The sequence below is a fragment of the Vollenhovia emeryi genome, unplaced genomic scaffold (assembly GCF_000949405.1).
Source record: "Vollenhovia emeryi isolate VEMERY1.0 unplaced genomic scaffold, V.emery_V1.0 DF939156.1, whole genome shotgun sequence".
NCBI lineage: Eukaryota > Metazoa > Arthropoda > Insecta > Hymenoptera > Formicidae > Vollenhovia > Vollenhovia emeryi.
The window spans coordinates 1-17,078 of NW_011967210.1; the positions used below are offsets into that span (position 1 = coordinate 1).

Consider the following 17,078-nt stretch of genomic DNA (forward strand, 5'->3'; position numbering starts at 1 on the left):
CGCTGCAGCGTCGTCACGAATGACACTCTATCGACTTAAAAACTACAAGGCGTCGTCAGAATAAATATGTGGACATAGGATATCGCGTTTAAACTCGGAATTTTTACGTTTCGGGACTTAGAATTTTTACGCGCCTACTGAAAGTCGCGCTGCAGCGTCGTCACGAATGACACTCTATCGACTTAAAAACTACAAGGCGTCGTCAGAATAAATACGAGAGCATAAGATATCGCGTTTAAACTTCGAATTTTTACGTTTCGGAACTTGCAATTTTTACGCGAGAATATTAAAGTCACGCTGCATCGTCGTCATGAATGACACTCTATCGAATTAAAACTTACGAGACATCATTAGAGTTAATGCCGGGGCATAGGATATCGCGTTAGAAATCAAAAATTGTTAATTTTCGAAACTCGCGATTTTTTTGCGCCAACTTAAAGTGGATGGATCGTCGCCAGTACTCTAGCGAATCAAGAATTTCGAGACATCGTTCGATTTCGTGCTTGGGAATAGGCAATCGTGTCCGAACTGCAAAATTTTAATTTTTCTGCACTTGTCAATGTCTCGCGCGGAATCTTAAAATGTGCTGAATCTTCGTCAAAAAGCGATTGTGGAAGCACTGAAATATTAGCTTTCCTACGAGACCAAGATCATCTTTCTATGATATTTCTGTGCGAAGATATTAATGATTATATTGACTTGTGATCTCGATCTCGGTATATAATTAATTTTATTTCCAGAATTCATTAACGATATCGCACAAACTAAGGATCCGTGATAAATGATTCTTATGGTTAGAAGCGCTGAAATCTTAGCTTTTCAACAAGATTAGGTACATCTTGCTACGATTATTCTGTGCGAAGAAATTGACGATTATATCGAGTCCTGATCTCGATCTCGGGACAAAATTAATTTTATTTCCAGAATTAATCAACGATATTTCAGAAACTAACGATCCGAGATAAACGATTCTTATCTCGATAGAAGCGCTGAAATCTTAGCTTTCAAACGAGACCAGGTTCATCTCGCTATGATTTTTCTGTGCGAAGAAATTGACGATTATATCGACTCGCGATCATAATCCCGAGGACAAGCAGCAGACTGCTCGTATATGCGGCGTCTCGCGCGGCGTCTGGCGCGGCGGTGTTTACTATCGAACACCTGTGCCTTGTATGTTTTGAAGTCAGTTTTTTGATGCTCACGTACTACTCGCGTAAAAACTCGCGTAAAAACTCGCCCTACATTCTCAGAAGAATGGTGCGCGCGCGCCCGATTTTTACAAGGCTATATCTCGGCGAAAAATCGACGTAACGAGATGAACCAAAAACCAATCTTCTTCTTTTTCTTTTTATTTTTCTGCACCTATCATTTACGCGCGCTGAATCTGCAATTGGGTCAAAACGCGATTTGAGCACTTTGACTGATAAGAGACATTAACAGAACTCGTGCCGGGGCATAGGAGGAATATCGCATGAGAATCGCGGATTTCGAAAATTTTTACGTTTCGGGACTTGCGATTTTCACACGCCAACATTAAAGTCGCGCTGCATCGTCGTCAATAATGTGACTCGAGCGAATTAAAACTTATACAATTAAGTTGGTCTGTTTTTAAAATACAACAAAGTAAGGAGCAAGGTGCCGCTGTACAAGAAACCAATTCAAAAGCGAAGACTGCAAAGGAGGGAAGTGCAAGAAAGGCTGCTCCCAGTGGAAAAAAATGCTGTTTCAAAAAAGATCGACGAGGCAGAAGAGGTGGTAACGTCTGAAGTCGATATCAGAGAGAATAGAGAGGCACACGAGGTGGAGCTTAAACATAAAGAGCGAAATGCGGGAACGTGCCCCTAACCTAACCTCTTATAATACCTCTCTCTATATCCACTTCGCTATGTGGCGATCGAACGAAAAACCAACAACGTTTTTGTTTGGTTTTGAACCCGGGTCTTCGGATTACCAGACCAGCGCACAATCCTCTGCGCCACGATCGCCACACCTGTTTTTTAAATACATATACATATACATGGCTGATGTATATATAATATTATATATATATAATATATAATATATTAGTATATATAATATGTATTTTTCTTCGCCAGTAATAAACTACTGATAAATAATATTATTTAACTAGAAACTGGTAGAAATTTTATTTCTTATATCTTAAATTATTGAATATTATTAAAGGGAAACTACCAATGGAACTTCACCTCTTCTTTCGACAGGAGTAACGAAATTTCGACTAACTTCCAAATTAATAAATATTTAATTAAAATTATCTGGATGACTCACAATTTTTTTATCACACTTGATAATTCTTACAAAATACAAACGATTCTGTATAAAAACTTTGTTTAATTGGTCTACTTTTGCTAAGTGCCAGGTGGAAAAATAATTAATTAATTACAAATAAACGAATAACTCACAAATCTTTTCAATTGCACTTCAAACTTTATGCTTCTTTGTACCAAATACAAACAATTGCATATATAATCGTAGTTATTTGAAAGTACGTTTATTTTCGGCTAAGTGTGAGCGAACAAAAATTTTATTTGAGAAATAGATTGAAAACGCTCAAAATGGTTTCGGAATGGCCATCGAGTAAAATAATCGGAGAAGATTTTGGAATGTAACCTAAAAAAAGTGTTTCAACCATTCTGCCCATCACGTAGTTTGGTTGTGAACTAAATGTTAAAATTCGATCAATCAAATATCTGGATTTTAATCAGTTTGTCCTGATTGAATTCCAATCTTTAACTCACAATGTATTATACAAATAATCTCTGATGCGTAGTCCGATATCGGTTTTAAGAAGATCTAACGTAAGATTAGGAATGGATATAATTGTGACTTCGAGGAATTCAATAATTAAATGTACTTCGCGCGGTCTTATCGCAACGTTATCAATATCATTATCGCAAATAAATAAACGTATCATTTCTGACACTATATTATATACAGGAATATACATATAAATATAAGATGTCCACACGTAATATGTAAAATTATATAATATTAGATATTATTTATTAGTTTCCTATTCTGTAGACAGTGTAGACATAAAACGCATAAGAGCTTTCAAGCCAATGAATAAGAATTGCAATTAAATAAATCACTTATATTACATTAAAGTGATTACTGTATTACTTTGAGCCTTTTTAATTACATAAAATAAATGAATTATGCCAACTGCAATATATTTTTCTCAACAGAAAATTAAAAAATGCTGACATGTTTCTGACTGACAATGAGAGTGATGATAAAATGGATTTTACTCGGTCTTGTTATCAGGCCGCATTGATCGCTTTTATTTGGTTTCTATGTCAACCACTCGTGCTGTGTGAAACTGCGAGTACGTCGATGGTGTGCACGTATTCGTTGAATTGTAGTTTTTCAGCAGGAATTGAAACTATTTGCATTGAAAAACTTTGCCTCTGGCGGGTTATTCTAATTTTTCCGTTCTAAAATGGTGCAAAAAAAGATACATCATCCGGAAATGCGTACGACGTATCTCATAAAACCTGGGCAGACGCTCGAGGCTACCAAAGTGCGCGTTTTTATTTAACCTCATTGATTCGTTTATGAAGACCGAATTTCCCCTACGTGTAATATTACTGAAAATTTAATCGCGCTTTCGCAGGTTTCCGAAAGAACTCGGGCGTTAGTAGTGACGAAGGATACCTTTCAGCGTTTCACGGATTTTACTACGGAGGAGGATAAAATAGTAGCCCAACGAGAAAAGGAAGCTGCAAAAGTAGCAGCACTGAAAAAAGCGACTTACGAGAAAAGTAAAACGTGGGACATCACAATAGAAGTACGCTTGATCTATTCACGATTCACTATAATTGCGATCAAACGCGAAGAATAATTCATTTCTAATCTCCAAAGTAGACATTTAAAAAACATAGAGACAAAATATATTTCGAATATCTCTGATCAGCGCGTATTGTAGGATTTCGAAGAAGGTAGAAATAAGTTTCTAGACAGACGTTTGCAACTTTTTTCTTAAAATTTATTTTATGTAGCCGCGACTGATAACGCCGCTGACACGAAAATGACTTGATTATTAGAACATTACGGCAAGACGGCGGGAAGAATTATTGTCAAAGAAGCAAAAGGCCGAGGAGGAGAGGAGAACGTTCGTGAAGGAAATGACGGAGAAAAAGTTGGCGGAGCGTGCAGAGGTGGTGCAGCAAGCAAGGAAATTGCTCCAGCAAAAGAGGCCTTTGTGCCGACAGATTAATCGCGCTCTCCTCGTCTCCGAGGTACTTTCTCACGAAAGGAGTGTTCACGTAACTCCTAAGCCAGGCTCCGCCGTTAATTAAACTCAAACTAGTCTATCGCGATTTTTATCAGTGTCTCAGGGAGCTGGACGCCCAAGTGGCGTTTCAAATGGTTACTAGAGCGATGGACAAGGAACACGATGTGAGATATGCTAATTCGATTAAGACAGACGCCGCGAAATACGAGGAGCTGAAGAGACAAGAAGCGGAGGAACGTGCGAGAAAAACGGGAGATTACAGGACTGCATTGAAGAAACAGTAAATCCTAATTTTAATAGGAATTGTAACGTGAAAACGCGCGAGAATATAAGTCTAAATCTTGATCTCGGAGTAGTAGTAAATTGAATGGGTATTAATATTAGTTGAATAAGTATATTATTGGTATCAAAGTCAAAGAAATATAATTTTAGCATGATATTGACACGTATTATTAGATTAATTATAAATCAGGATCGAAGAGAACGAACGAGACAATAAGCTGAAAGTAACGAAGGAATTGGAGGCTGAAAAACAGGATCAAAGAAATGCGATCCGAGATATGCAACTCACGAAAGAGAAAGAGAGGCAAGATGTAAGTTCCGGTATTCGTTGAAAATATTGTTTCTTCTTCCAAAAACGATTTTGTTCTGTTTATACAGATATTGAACAAAAAGAAGAGACTTCAGCAATTTTTCAAGGAAGCGATAGAGGAGAAGAAACGATTTGAACTGGAATTGAAGCGCAATGAGGAATTAGATGATCGAGCATTAGAAGTTTATCGGGAGGCTAAACATGGAATACAGAAAGCTCATAAATCGTTAGCGCTGAAGGAAAAGGAAGAGAAAGCGCGTCAGATGCAGATTATAGGTTTGACGATGCTTTCAGAAACATAAATTTTGTACGCGGAATTCAGATCCAGATGTTAACGAATCCTGTTTCAGCGGAGCAACGCGTTTCGACGGAGCAAACTCGCGAGGCTAAAGAGCGAGACATCCTGGAAAAAGCTGTCGAAGAAAAAGAGGCAGCTGAGGTGGAAAAGCAAAAAGCGCAAAAGGAACGAGAAGAGAAGATGCGCGCTCTCGTGGTGGAATATAGGCTTCATGACGCAGCAGTGAAGACGAGGCAAAGACAAGAGGAGAAGGATCTGAGAGCTTGGGAGATGATGCAGAGATTTAAGAGAAATGAGTATGACAAGCAGACCGACTTAGAAGAACGCAGGCAACAGTGGCAACAAAAATTGGAATATGGCAACGAATTGCGGAAAGATATCGTAAGAATAGATTTTTTAAATAATTATTTCTTCTCATGTGGATTATACTTTTAATCGTTACTTTGACGTGTATGTGCATATTAAAATACAATTTTTACACAAGGTATTTTCTGTTTAAAATAAACTTTTTATAAATACGCGATATTTTTTATAAAACGCGATAAAATATTTTGATGATTTTTTAGAATAATTTAATTTTTAATATGATATTAATCATCAGGAAGGGATGACAAGAAGAGTCGATGACAAACGCGAAAAGGGAGTTCTGGAAGTCGAAGCGACTAAAGCCGCGATCGAGAGAGCCAACCGAAGGATTTTGCTTTACAGCGACGAAGTGTTAGAAGAGTCCCGGGGTGTGAGACCGCTTTACCCGATCATGAAAGCTACAGAGGTACGTTTAAACAGCGCGGAAGTTTGAGATTAATATCACAAGAATATCAGGCAATTTTAAAGAATCGTCCCTGATTGTAGGCAATTAAAAGGGAAATGGGGTTAACGTCGAACAAGAAGAAACTCGAGGAGTCGGCCATTAAAGCTGAACGGCCGAGGAGAAAATACAGGGGCCGTCGCTGCATGTGCCCGAAACCTGTTCCGGTTGATCAAATATATTATTTGCAGTAAACTGCCGTTTGCAATAAAGAGCGTTAATTTGTAAGTCGTCCGCAATTACCACTCATCCGTCCGGTCATTACGTCATTTATTCGAGACGTTACCGAGTTATTTTCACATTGCACCGTCCAGCCTCGGGCGTTTCGATTCACGCAAAAATCGGATCGTTGGAAACAAAGTTGTCCGTGTCAAGACGTGATATTTACCAGCAATTTACGAACAAAGAAATCGCCAAATTGTGAAAGTTCGAGGACTCTCACGGCTTATTACAGTGGGCACTCGTTACACATATCGAAATATTATACTCCTTTCCCGAGCAATTAAATAAGTTGGCTGGAACAGGTTTCTCGGGAACACGTTTTGTCTCACGTGCACGTTCAATTAACAAAATACATAAATTAACATGAACATATTGTGACATTATTTCTGTAATACAGCATGCAGTTTAAAATACGAAATAATTTCTCATAACAATTATAAAATATGATACGTCGCATAAACAATATATAAATGTATCAAATCCTTGTACTAGAATAAATCTGTCCGGAAATAGCAAGCAATCTCTGTAACCATATCTTTTTATTTCTCTTTTTCGGTTAAAATAAAGCAATGATTCAATAATTAACCAATAAATTCGAATTCGTCTAAAAATCGATTTGAATCGATATCTTACCGTCACGCTGCAAGACGCTTTCCGACGTACAAGGTTAATTTTTACAAAATTTGACATTACACATAGAGATTCTAGCACACGTGTATTTTTACTTGCAAGACTTTAAAAATATTTTAGATTATTTGTAGAAATAGAAGCCATTTATTCTTTTAATGATTTATAAGCATCTCGTCGACACGAATTATTAAAGATGTCGAAAAAGAATGAAGAGCCGAAGGAAAAGAGAAAACAACCTATACCGCCAATGATAAATTTTTTACTGGGTGGCCTTTCCGGGTAATTTCTCACGGCGTTGAATCAAAATGTGGTATATTTCAAATGCTCATTTGTATTTCAGAATGGCGGGCACTTGCGTGGTTCATCCGATGGACGTGATCAAAAATAGGATGCAAATGCACAAAGGAAAAGTATCGGTTTTGAGCATAATTGGCACTGTATACAACGAAGAGGGGATCACTTCGTTTTACAGCGGCTTAACGGCCGGTCTCGTCAGACAGGCGACGTACACGACCGTGCGACTCGGGATTTATAATCAGATGCAAGATTTTTGGAGGTAATCTGATAGCACCGATCAAAAAATGAGTAAAAAAAATTGTTAAACGAGCGATCGAGAAAATTTTCGGACAGCATAAAAGTCTTAAGAGAAAGTCTGAACTCGGAATGAAATCAGGACGTCTCTTAGACGCCTTTAACAATGCCTCAATAATTAACTAATGCGATCGCGTCGATTAAAAAATAAGCAAATAGTTGAAATTCAAGTTATCGTTTAGCTACAGTGTAAAAAATGGATATCAACAATGGCCATCTGGAAATAGATATACACGTACAAGTGGTACGTGTATATCTATTTCCGGAAAGCCGCCGCATATATCCATGTTCATTTTTAATTTCCATAGTAATAAATAGGGGTAGATCTTCGGGAAGGTACGCCCACAGAAAAAAATTCCGGATCCAATGCTATTACACTTCAATGTATCATAAAGTAGGATCGATATAGCGCCAATCATATTTATCATAGAGAAAGGAATGTTTTAATCTTAAATGAAAAATTCTAAAATCTAGAATAAAATAATAGTATGTATCGTCTTTTGTCGAATATCGTGGTGCCAACTTGGTGCGTTGTAAGATGGAGGGAAAATTTATTCCAAACGCAGGAATGTATAAACTTACGTTTATATAAGTTACTCTTGTCTCAATATAGTAAGTCAATCTTTTTTAATTCGATAGAGAAGAATAAGAATTTAGTGATTTTATTTCAATGTTGTCTTATTTTTGTACTAAATGAGTTTGTGAGAAATATAAATGCGTCAAGAATATTTCTTGTCTCGGTAACAGAGATCCTTTCTTAGGGTGTAGACACTAATACACGCGACTTATTAATTTATCGGCGAGAGAAATAGCCAGCTAGACCAGGATTCGAGTCCGGGACCTTCCATTTGTCGGGCGAATGCTCTTCCAACTGAGCTATCCAGGCTCACACTCGAAATCTTTCTCGCTTACCTACTTTATTTTACTGAATAAAGTAGCAATACTAGCAGCGCGACTCGAGAGCGATGCGTGATATCTCACTTAACGGTTTGGTAGACCATCGTACGGCTGCAGATTGGTGATTACAGTGGATGCAGTTGTAAAAAGAAGTTAATTGCATTTTAGACAAAAACATATCGGCCGTCCCAGTTTCGCGGTTCTGGCGTTTATGGCTGGGACTGCCGGTGCCGTGGGGGCTTTCGTTGGAACACCAGCCGATGTCGCACTCGTGAGAATGACAACAGATGGCAGATTACCAGTGGGTAATGATACATTTTTGTACAAAATAATTAATGCATTGATTTTGTTTATTAAAGTCAAAGGAAACGTCGCCCAGGACTAATCTAGCTAGTTTTCAATACTTAGAACAACGGAGAAATTATAGGAACGTGTTTGACGCCTTTGTCAGGATCGCCAGAGAGGAGGGCGTATTCACTCTCTGGAGGGGGAGTATGGCCACGATAGGTAGAGCTATTGTCGTTAACGTTTCGCAACTGGCTACTTACAGCCAAGTGAAGCATCTGATTGCGTCACAAAGTACGTCTAAACAACAATTTTTAATATCTTCGATTCGTTTCAGTGATTTTATTTCTTAAATATGAATGCATTAATTTCTAAAAATATATAAAGGTCTATAAGTACTTCATATAATATTCTTATATCTACCTCTTTTGAATTGTTTCACTGTGTGGAAAATTATTATTCTTATAGCGAACGTTAAAGAAGGCCTAGGTTTGCACTTTGGCGCGTCGATGGTATCGGGCTTCGTCACTGCCTTCAACTCCATGCCTTTTGACATTACCAAGACCAGGTTATCGACGATTTTAACATTTGGAACTTCTCAAATAAACCGAGTTCTTGAACCAATTTAGTAACATCTTTTTACTGTTCCTTATTCGCAGAATACAAAATATGAAGAGCACTGGGAAACTACCGGGCATGATCTCAGTTATGGCGTCAATAGCGAAAAACGAGGGAATAAGGTCTCTTTGGAAAGGTTTTTGGCCAACTTACTGCAGGATCGGTCCGCACACGGTACTGACCCTCGTCATCAACGAGCAGCTGATGCATTTATACAGAATATATTTCCAGCAATAATAAAAGAAATATTCGAATAAAAAGTCACATTTTTCGCGTTGCACATAGACGTAGAAAATTTCAGAAAAATCTGTAAAACTTTCTAAAACAACACTCGCGCTGATTTAATTAAATGATTGCAACGCCTCGATCTTATATTCTATTTCAATTATATCGTAATTAAAGGAAAACAGTTAACACTGGCGTAAGTAATTATTATTGCGATCCTGGGAAAAATGTTGAATACATTCGATGAAGTTGATCGACGCACACCATGGTGATTACAGTATTGGGCGCAGCTCTGGAATAGTACGGGAGGAAACCGCGCCACAGTGACGTAATACCTTCCGTTTTAACATTATTAACGATCGTAGCCATGACGCCAGGTGGTTTCGTAGGCTGCGTCCAACTTTGAATTCTAGAATCCAAGAATGCATATTTAATGATCTCGATCATATCGCCTTTCGATGTCCCGCCGCTTTACCTAGTTTTAGCTACGTCCATCGGAATCGAAGCGAAACACGTTATTACACTGGACATCATGGCAGCGGCGAATTGCAGTGATATACCGTTTTGGATATATCCTGTCATATTAAAGCGTCGATTAAAATCGATAATTAAAATCTTGTCGAATCAATTATTCATTAAACTCTATGTTTTATTATTTGCTATTTATTGCTCTCACAGTCATATTTATTATCTTTTGCTTATGTTTTAGGTAAAACTGCACTGTGACACACACATACACCACACACAGGGCTAGATTTAATAATGCAAATTTGAATAACCTGTGTCTCGTAACAACATCTTCGCTTTTGTGTATGTACCTAGCTGTGCTCCATTTACAATCGCCGCTCTGCCCATCGTGGGTATCGCCCCTCTCCATAGCCCGAAAAATCCTTCGGTTTTCCATATATTGTAGATGCCACTAACGGCATTCTTGTAATTTCTTCGCTTTTCTAGATATTAATTCCCGTATTGACTACGCAATGTGTTTAGACGTGTATGTGATTTGTAATACACGGAGAGAATTTTCTCTTAAATTTTTTTTAATCATGCAATCGTCGGACAACACGGCATTTCGAAGAATTTTATAAAAGTTTTTTGAAATTTCACCATACATTTTACTAGTAATTGTACTTACAATTAGTATATACATCTTACCAGTAAAATGTATGGTGAACTTTCAAAAAACTTTTATAAAATCCTTCGAAATGCCGTGTTGTCCCACGATTGCATGATTAAAAAAATTTAAGAGAAAATTCTCTCCGTGTATTATAAATCATTCTGAAAAGATACAGGCGGTAAGAAGTAAGAATTACCTGGCGGCAGATTCAAGTCAGCGACCATGCGAATCAATACCAGATCCGTGGGGGTGCCGATGAGAGAACCCATCATGCCAGCTACCATCCCGAGGCTAATCATCGTAACGTAATTTAAATAGCCAAAATGTTGTCTGAAGAGGAGGAATTTGAATGAGACGGTTTTATAACGCAGGGGCATGCTGCCAAAGCTGTACGGTACCCTCGACTCCGCGGACTACAATTAATTTTTAGAACGCAACGCCTGGCAATGAATACAATGGCTGACATTACTCGCCGATATCCAGCAACGTGGTGTAGAGTCCAAGCCGACTGGCGGTGTAAGTCAACTGACGAAGAAGAGCCGCGCTCAGGCCCGTGTAAAAGCCGCAAATGCCGCTCGTGCGAAATGTACGCAGGGCTGCGTTGCATAAAGTGTCGTGCGACACTTGCATGCGTATCTTAAGAACGTCCATCGGATGCGTCGTGACCTGTGCCATTACTCTGTCGTTGGCGGAATAAGATTGCCGTGAGTCTCGAGCCGGGATACTCTTTAGATATTTGCGCCTCGGGTAAGAAAAGTCTTCGTAACGGGCAACCATAATACGAATTTTTTACCCCGACATGCCGCCAATCGCAAAGTTGACGAATTTCGGCTTGGCGTCTTGGACCGACGCCGACATTGACGTATTCTCTTTTTCTCATGCTAATCTCAATGTCTTACAACTTGTTACTTTTGTATTCTTTTAAAAAACGATAATTTTTAACCTGCCATTTTACTTTGACATTTCTCCTGAATGTAGTAGCATTGTGTCGTTAGACTCTGATTGAATGGCGTTCGCGTTGGAATGTTTTAATAAGCGCTTTTAATAATTAATATCCTTTTATTCCATTTATATTTCCCTTTCGATATAAATATTTCAAAATTATTAATGTTTATGTAAAATAAATAATAACGGTTGTAGATGTGTACGCTGTATTCTCTCTCGCGCATATTTCAATAAGTAAACAATTCTACTCGCCAGCCTCCCGCTCAAGAAATATTCCGCGTCACCTCCATCGAGGAAACGATGAACACCGAAATCAAACACTTACTCGTACTGTGATAGTGTATTTTACATGAATTTATAATTTTAAAATATATCGGAGGGAAAAAATATGTTCCATTTTAACTTGGACAGTAAAATATCTAATTCGCTGTGAAACATTCATTACATTACAGCCGCGAGTTGAAAGCTGAAGGAATTATTCGCGCGCTCTTGCCGGCCGATACGGCAGGGCTCGTTCCGGACGGCGATTACCGACCGCGTCGATACAGCTGGTGACAGTGTGGAACTTTTCGCTGCTCCATGCGTTATGTGCGGAGTCAACTGACCAGTAAATTCTGTAAGTGCGCCTCGTTACGACCCGCGGGACACGCCATCCGTGGTGACAGGAAGCCGCGGCTGCGAATCACCGGCGAAGTAACGGCCCGACCGTACCGTTCTCGATGCTCCGAGCGACGTTCGGAGGTTATTAGCTCGTCCGACCCGTCGCGTTTACGTTTACGCGAGATAACGTCCCCATCGTCGTCGTTGACAAGAGCCGCGACACGTCGAGGTGCGATTCTGCGCGCGCCAAACTGAAATAAATATCAGGAATATTCATGATCGAGTGCACGCGTCGACTCGCTCGCGCCAAGTCATCGTCGCCAGACAGGGCCGTCGATGTACCCGCGACCGCGCTGTTCTCGCGGAGCGAGCAATTTTTGTATTCGCGCCGCCGCTGACGGTGCAGGGAGTATCTTTAAGTCGGCAGAAGGTCTACCGCTCGATATCACTTAACGCATAACGTTGTCAGTTTTGTTGTATAAATGAAAAAGAAAATGACGTGACTTGATGTGCGTACGCATGTGGAGCGGGTTCTCTCGGTGGACATCAGCAGCCGTTGTCTTGTTTCGTTTTCAGAGGAATAACGGGGGCAATGGGGGCGACGCCGAGCCGCTATGAGGACCTCTCCAAGAACGTGTACCTGGGAAGATTCTGCGGGAAGCAGAGCATACTCGCGAACGATCCGTTCTGGAGCACGTTCCTCTCTTACAACATACGACCGCCCATCACGAGGAACGATCAGATAGAACTGGACTCTCGACTGGACCTGTCGTGCCAGCAGTTGCTCGTCAACAACCTGGTTACCGGCAACTTCGGCACCCTGATACAAATAGCTCTGATACGCATCAACGAGCTGCTGGCGCCTGTGCAGAATCAAAAGTAAGTGTGCACCATTTCGTCGATACATTGCAATTAGGAGTCCGTTCTTTATAGCTGAATTGGCTGCTGTTCCAATGTGGAGGAAAGAAGATAAGCTGGTGTACGTTCAGTTATAAAGAACAGACCATAGATGTTAAATGAAGTGGAAACATCCCCGTTTTGTCTCTCGAAAATGACCCACGGCGTTGGTTACAGCATAATATCGGCATGGCAGACGTACAACGCGCTGTTTGCCGTGAGATGTATTTTGAAGTATCTCATCGAGACCGTTGGCGAGGAACAGATGCTAAATCACATTGAAGCGCCGCAAACGGCAAGCGAGGCGCTCCCTTCTTACAGACTGGCGTATTTTATTGAAGCGCTGATAGAACTTATTACAGATGTACCTTTATGGTAAGCGAAGACGACGTCCATGCACTGACATATTTTCAAGAATGCATACTGTATACGTCATAAAGATATCTATATATATTTTTTTACAGTGAATTCACATATGTCGTGCACTTGGAGGCGATCAATTGTTTGCTTGTGCTGCTCTCGGTGCAATTATTTTCTCAAACCGCGGCCGAGTACAGCACAGTGTACAGGATAGCGATGCACGCGCATCTAAACCAACACGCAACCACCATGGTGTGCACCCTGCTGCACAATTTCATCCAGCAGGAACACGCTCCTCCGGGGTTACTGACGCAGCAGTCCGGGGGTAGTATTGTATTCAGTATTGCTGGTAAATATAACGATGCCACAAAGCGCGGACGGTCCATTTTGCGAGGCGTTAATGTGAAGCGTTGTTTCAGCCGGCTTGTGGAACGTGATAAGAATGGGCATAGGCAGTAGCTCGAAAAATGTGCAGGTCGCACACAACGGCACTGCTGAGGATGAGGAGAGAAAACGCGACACGGAGACCCCGCTCGCTAGTCAGTCGTTGTTACTTCTATTGGTTCTGACGAATCACTGCACCGCCACGCAGAATCCGTATAGGAACGCGCTTTTCTCTTTTATAGATATGCAAGGTGAGCATTAGGCGCGGGTCTAATTTAATCTAGAAAATAGTGCTGTGGATTATTAACTTTATGTCGAATGAAAATGTATTTTGTTGCAGAAGAGCATACTATATCGCAAGGACAGGCAGTTGATACCTTCAAATTTAATCTAAATAAATTATATAATACCATTTGTAAGATACCAAATACCGACGAAGTCACGCTGCTGCTCTACATGCTGTTACATAGAAATTCGAGCGTGAAACAGGACATAATGAGAAGGCCTGACATACAACTACTGGCAAGTGTTGCCGAGGTTCACTTTCTTTCGCTCGTAATATTTAACAATTGAATACATGGAATCGTTTGCTTACAGGTAACTCCGATACTACAAATATTATATCATGCGCCAAACAACACATCCCATCATATTTATATGTCCCTCATTATCTTGCTAATTTTGAGCGAAGATGAAACGTTTAACAAACGAATACACGAAATTGTAAGTATCAATACTTAATACAATTCTGTAGCAATAATTGTAATAATTGTGTAATTTTTCTTTCAAGATACTTAAAGGTGTAACGTGGTACACCGAGAGATCCATAAGCGAAATATCATTAGGTGGTCTTTTAATTCTCGTTGTGATTCGTACGATACAATATAATATGTTTAAAATGAGAGTAAGTGTGATATTTTCTACACACTCCGATTACAAATCCGCACGTTTACAAATTCACATTTCTTTTTATTATTATTAGGACAAATATCTTCATACAAACTGTCTGGCAGCCCTAGCAAACATGTCTGCCCAATTCACATCCCTACACCCTTACGTTAGTCAGAGGTTGCTAAGTCTGTTCGAGACTCTTGCAAAAAAGCACGCACGGTTAGAAGCAAGAATTCTAGAGCAAACAACACAGTTGACCAATCACCCTGCCAGTGGTAACGTTAGTGCTATTAATGTAGACATTAATATTGATTTATCAGGTGATGCTCCAACTGCTACTGGAAAAAAGGCCAGTTCTTCCGTTACTGCTACGAACGAAGATTTGGTAAGATGCATGAACGAGAGAGTGTCATTCTCTGGTTGATATTCATTAAGTAAAATATATAATTGTTTTCAGATTCAAGACTTGACTATACTCGAGGAGGTCTTACGGATGGTGCTAGAAATTATAAATAGTTGTTTAACCCATAGACTCGCGCACAATCCGAATTTAATTTACACTCTCCTGTATAAAAAGGACGTCTTTCATCCATTCAGAATGCATTCTGCTTTCCAAGATATTGTACAAAATATTGATTCTGTAAGTTCTCCGATTTTCAATTATGAATGTCCATAGCATTTCCATATATATACATGTATTACACTTTAAATTGGCAGGTAACAATCAACATTTACCAAAACGTTATTTTCAGGTAATTAATTTCTTCTCTTATAAATTGGAACAAAAGGATCAATCACAATTAGGTGTCAGTCAAGTATTAGCCACTATACGACAAGGAACTTTAGAATGGCCAAGAGACCGTTTAAGGGTATATAGAAATTGTTACGAGTTGTTTGCTTTTAATGAGAATATTATACATATATACTGTTTGTTGTTTATAGAAATTCCCAGAATTAAAGTTCAAGTATGTAGAAGAGGAACAACCAGAGGAATTCTTCATTCCTTATGTGTGGAGTGTCGTTTGTCAAGGAGCATTGTTACATTGGAATGCGGAGAATATTAAATTATTTTCTCCCAACAATAGCGAAGCAACCATAATTGTTTGCTGATACTGAGATGAGGGGTGCTTTCTGTTATAAGTATTCAGAGCGATAAGGTTAATATATAAAATTATAAGTTTACAATAGAACTTGTCACAAACCAAAAACATATTTTTTTTTAATGGCCGAAGATGAGAATTTTAAGAACTAGAAGAGAAAAATAAGAATGTATACAGGAAAGAGTATAATGTATGGCATCGAATGCAATTATTGCATAATGAAATATACCTTTTATAATAAGGATAACATTAAGACGAAATTTTTTTGTCACATCATTTTCTTGTATAATTTAGTATTTGCTGCGAAAGAAAGAGAAGAACAAATGAAAAGTTAAATTAAAAATTACTCATTCTCATGTTACATTGTACGAAATAAGATGCAAGAGAGATAAATAACAGTACTTTATACTCTTGAAAATCAGATTTTGTAACTTTTTCCAATTTTGTTTTTATTATATATAAATAATACATACCATGCCAAAATGAGGTTGCAATTACTGCACCTCGATGGGACTGGTTAAAGTTATTGTAATATTTTGCATCATAAACGTTGTTACAGGGGACAGTGTAATTTTACGTTATTGAATATCTACTAATATATGCATGAGAAATTACAATCTTCGCAAATATAATTTACAGACGTCCGTATAACTTCAAAACTAAATGTTCTTGTAATCTCGCAACTAAATAGAGATACCGATTGAAAATATTTTTTAACGCAAACACATAAAATTATCAGTGAATTACGTTAGTAGCCTAATCAAAGCAGCGTACAATTTCAGTTTTGATCTGCGATGTATTTGTAAATAATTATTGAGTAAATTGAGTTTCCACTTGTTTAATTTAAAACGTAGCAACGTTAATATTTGTATAGTTCTGTTACCCACGTTGTACATGTGCAAATAACTTTTATTTAATATATACATCAATAAAGACTTTGATACTTAAATAAATACCACGTTTCGCTTCTTCAAACATTCGTTTAACATAAAATAGGCGTTCACGGGAATGGGACGTAGATTCGAGTGCAAATATGAAAGGGCGTAGGAGAGAATAGAAATAATATAATGTCCATTTTTAACCGGCAGGTCATTTAGAAATCACACGCGGGAATAGCCGATTTAAAAATATTCGAGCGATACATATTTAATTTTCTTTATGAAATCCCTGTCAAACCAGCTGGAAATTTTATCAATCACGGTGACCTGCCGGCCACGCAATGGTCAGTTTCGCACATGTCGAATGTACATCTTTATTAAACAAATACAGTTGACGTCTTAATGTTATTTATAATGTCGTTATAGATAATATTTCATTTTTCCTAGCCTGTGCAGCGTGTATATGCGGCCGCGCGTGATCT

At 38.8% G+C, this 17,078-nt stretch overlaps 5 protein-coding genes across 7 annotated transcripts; 3 read left to right on the plus strand and 2 right to left on the minus strand.

The window, feature by feature from the left end:
- Positions 1-3,332: 3,332 nt before the first annotated feature.
- On the plus strand, positions 3,333-6,704 carry LOC105564986 (calponin homology domain-containing protein DDB_G0272472-like). Its single transcript, XM_012017787.1, has 9 exons — positions 3,333-3,544; positions 3,638-3,811; positions 4,068-4,262; positions 4,354-4,538; positions 4,731-4,851; positions 4,919-5,126; positions 5,201-5,529; positions 5,750-5,920; positions 6,001-6,704. Exons 1-9 carry the CDS (start codon positions 3,464-3,466, stop codon positions 6,148-6,150), a joined length of 1,614 nt encoding a protein of 537 aa, XP_011873177.1. The 5' UTR covers positions 3,333-3,463; the 3' UTR covers positions 6,151-6,704.
- Positions 6,705-7,055: 351 nt separating this feature from the next.
- LOC105564987 (mitochondrial 2-oxoglutarate/malate carrier protein-like) lies at positions 7,056-9,610 on the plus strand. Its single transcript, XM_012017789.1, has 6 exons — positions 7,056-7,087; positions 7,149-7,364; positions 8,465-8,601; positions 8,705-8,875; positions 9,050-9,149; positions 9,241-9,610. The coding sequence occupies exons 1-6, from the start codon at positions 7,056-7,058 to the stop codon at positions 9,434-9,436; spliced, it is 852 nt and encodes a 283-aa protein (XP_011873179.1). The 3' UTR covers positions 9,437-9,610.
- A 21-nt stretch (positions 9,611-9,631) lies between these two features.
- On the minus strand, positions 9,632-10,479 carry LOC105565042 (mitochondrial 2-oxoglutarate/malate carrier protein-like). The gene is made up of 2 exons (XM_012017881.1): positions 10,204-10,479; positions 9,632-9,833 (listed from the first exon to the last, which is right to left on the minus strand). The coding sequence occupies exons 1-2, from the start codon at positions 10,326-10,328 to the stop codon at positions 9,632-9,634; spliced, it is 327 nt and encodes a 108-aa protein (XP_011873271.1). The 5' UTR covers positions 10,329-10,479.
- A 211-nt stretch (positions 10,480-10,690) lies between these two features.
- LOC105565043 (mitochondrial dicarboxylate carrier) lies at positions 10,691-11,398 on the minus strand. Its single transcript, XM_012017882.1, has 2 exons — positions 11,011-11,398; positions 10,691-10,871 (listed from the first exon to the last, which is right to left on the minus strand). Exons 1-2 carry the CDS (start codon positions 11,316-11,318, stop codon positions 10,691-10,693), a joined length of 489 nt encoding a protein of 162 aa, XP_011873272.1. The 5' UTR covers positions 11,319-11,398.
- Positions 11,399-12,014: 616 nt separating this feature from the next.
- On the plus strand, positions 12,015-16,671 carry LOC105564988 (dymeclin). 3 transcript variants are annotated; one of them, XM_012017790.1, is made up of 12 exons: positions 12,015-12,102; positions 12,663-12,965; positions 13,161-13,358; positions 13,448-13,692; positions 13,763-13,978; positions 14,068-14,249; positions 14,325-14,450; positions 14,518-14,631; positions 14,710-15,003; positions 15,076-15,258; positions 15,371-15,487; positions 15,561-16,671. In XM_012017790.1, the coding sequence occupies exons 2-12, from the start codon at positions 12,679-12,681 to the stop codon at positions 15,726-15,728; spliced, it is 2,130 nt and encodes a 709-aa protein (XP_011873180.1). In that variant the 5' UTR covers positions 12,015-12,102; positions 12,663-12,678; the 3' UTR covers positions 15,729-16,671. The 3 variants fall into 3 exon arrangements, with proteins under 3 accessions (XP_011873180.1, XP_011873181.1, XP_011873182.1); XM_012017791.1 differs by lacking the exon at positions 12,015-12,102 and adding an exon at positions 12,145-12,227; XM_012017792.1 differs by lacking the exon at positions 12,015-12,102 and adding an exon at positions 12,296-12,315.
- The last annotated feature ends 407 nt before the right edge of the window (positions 16,672-17,078 follow it).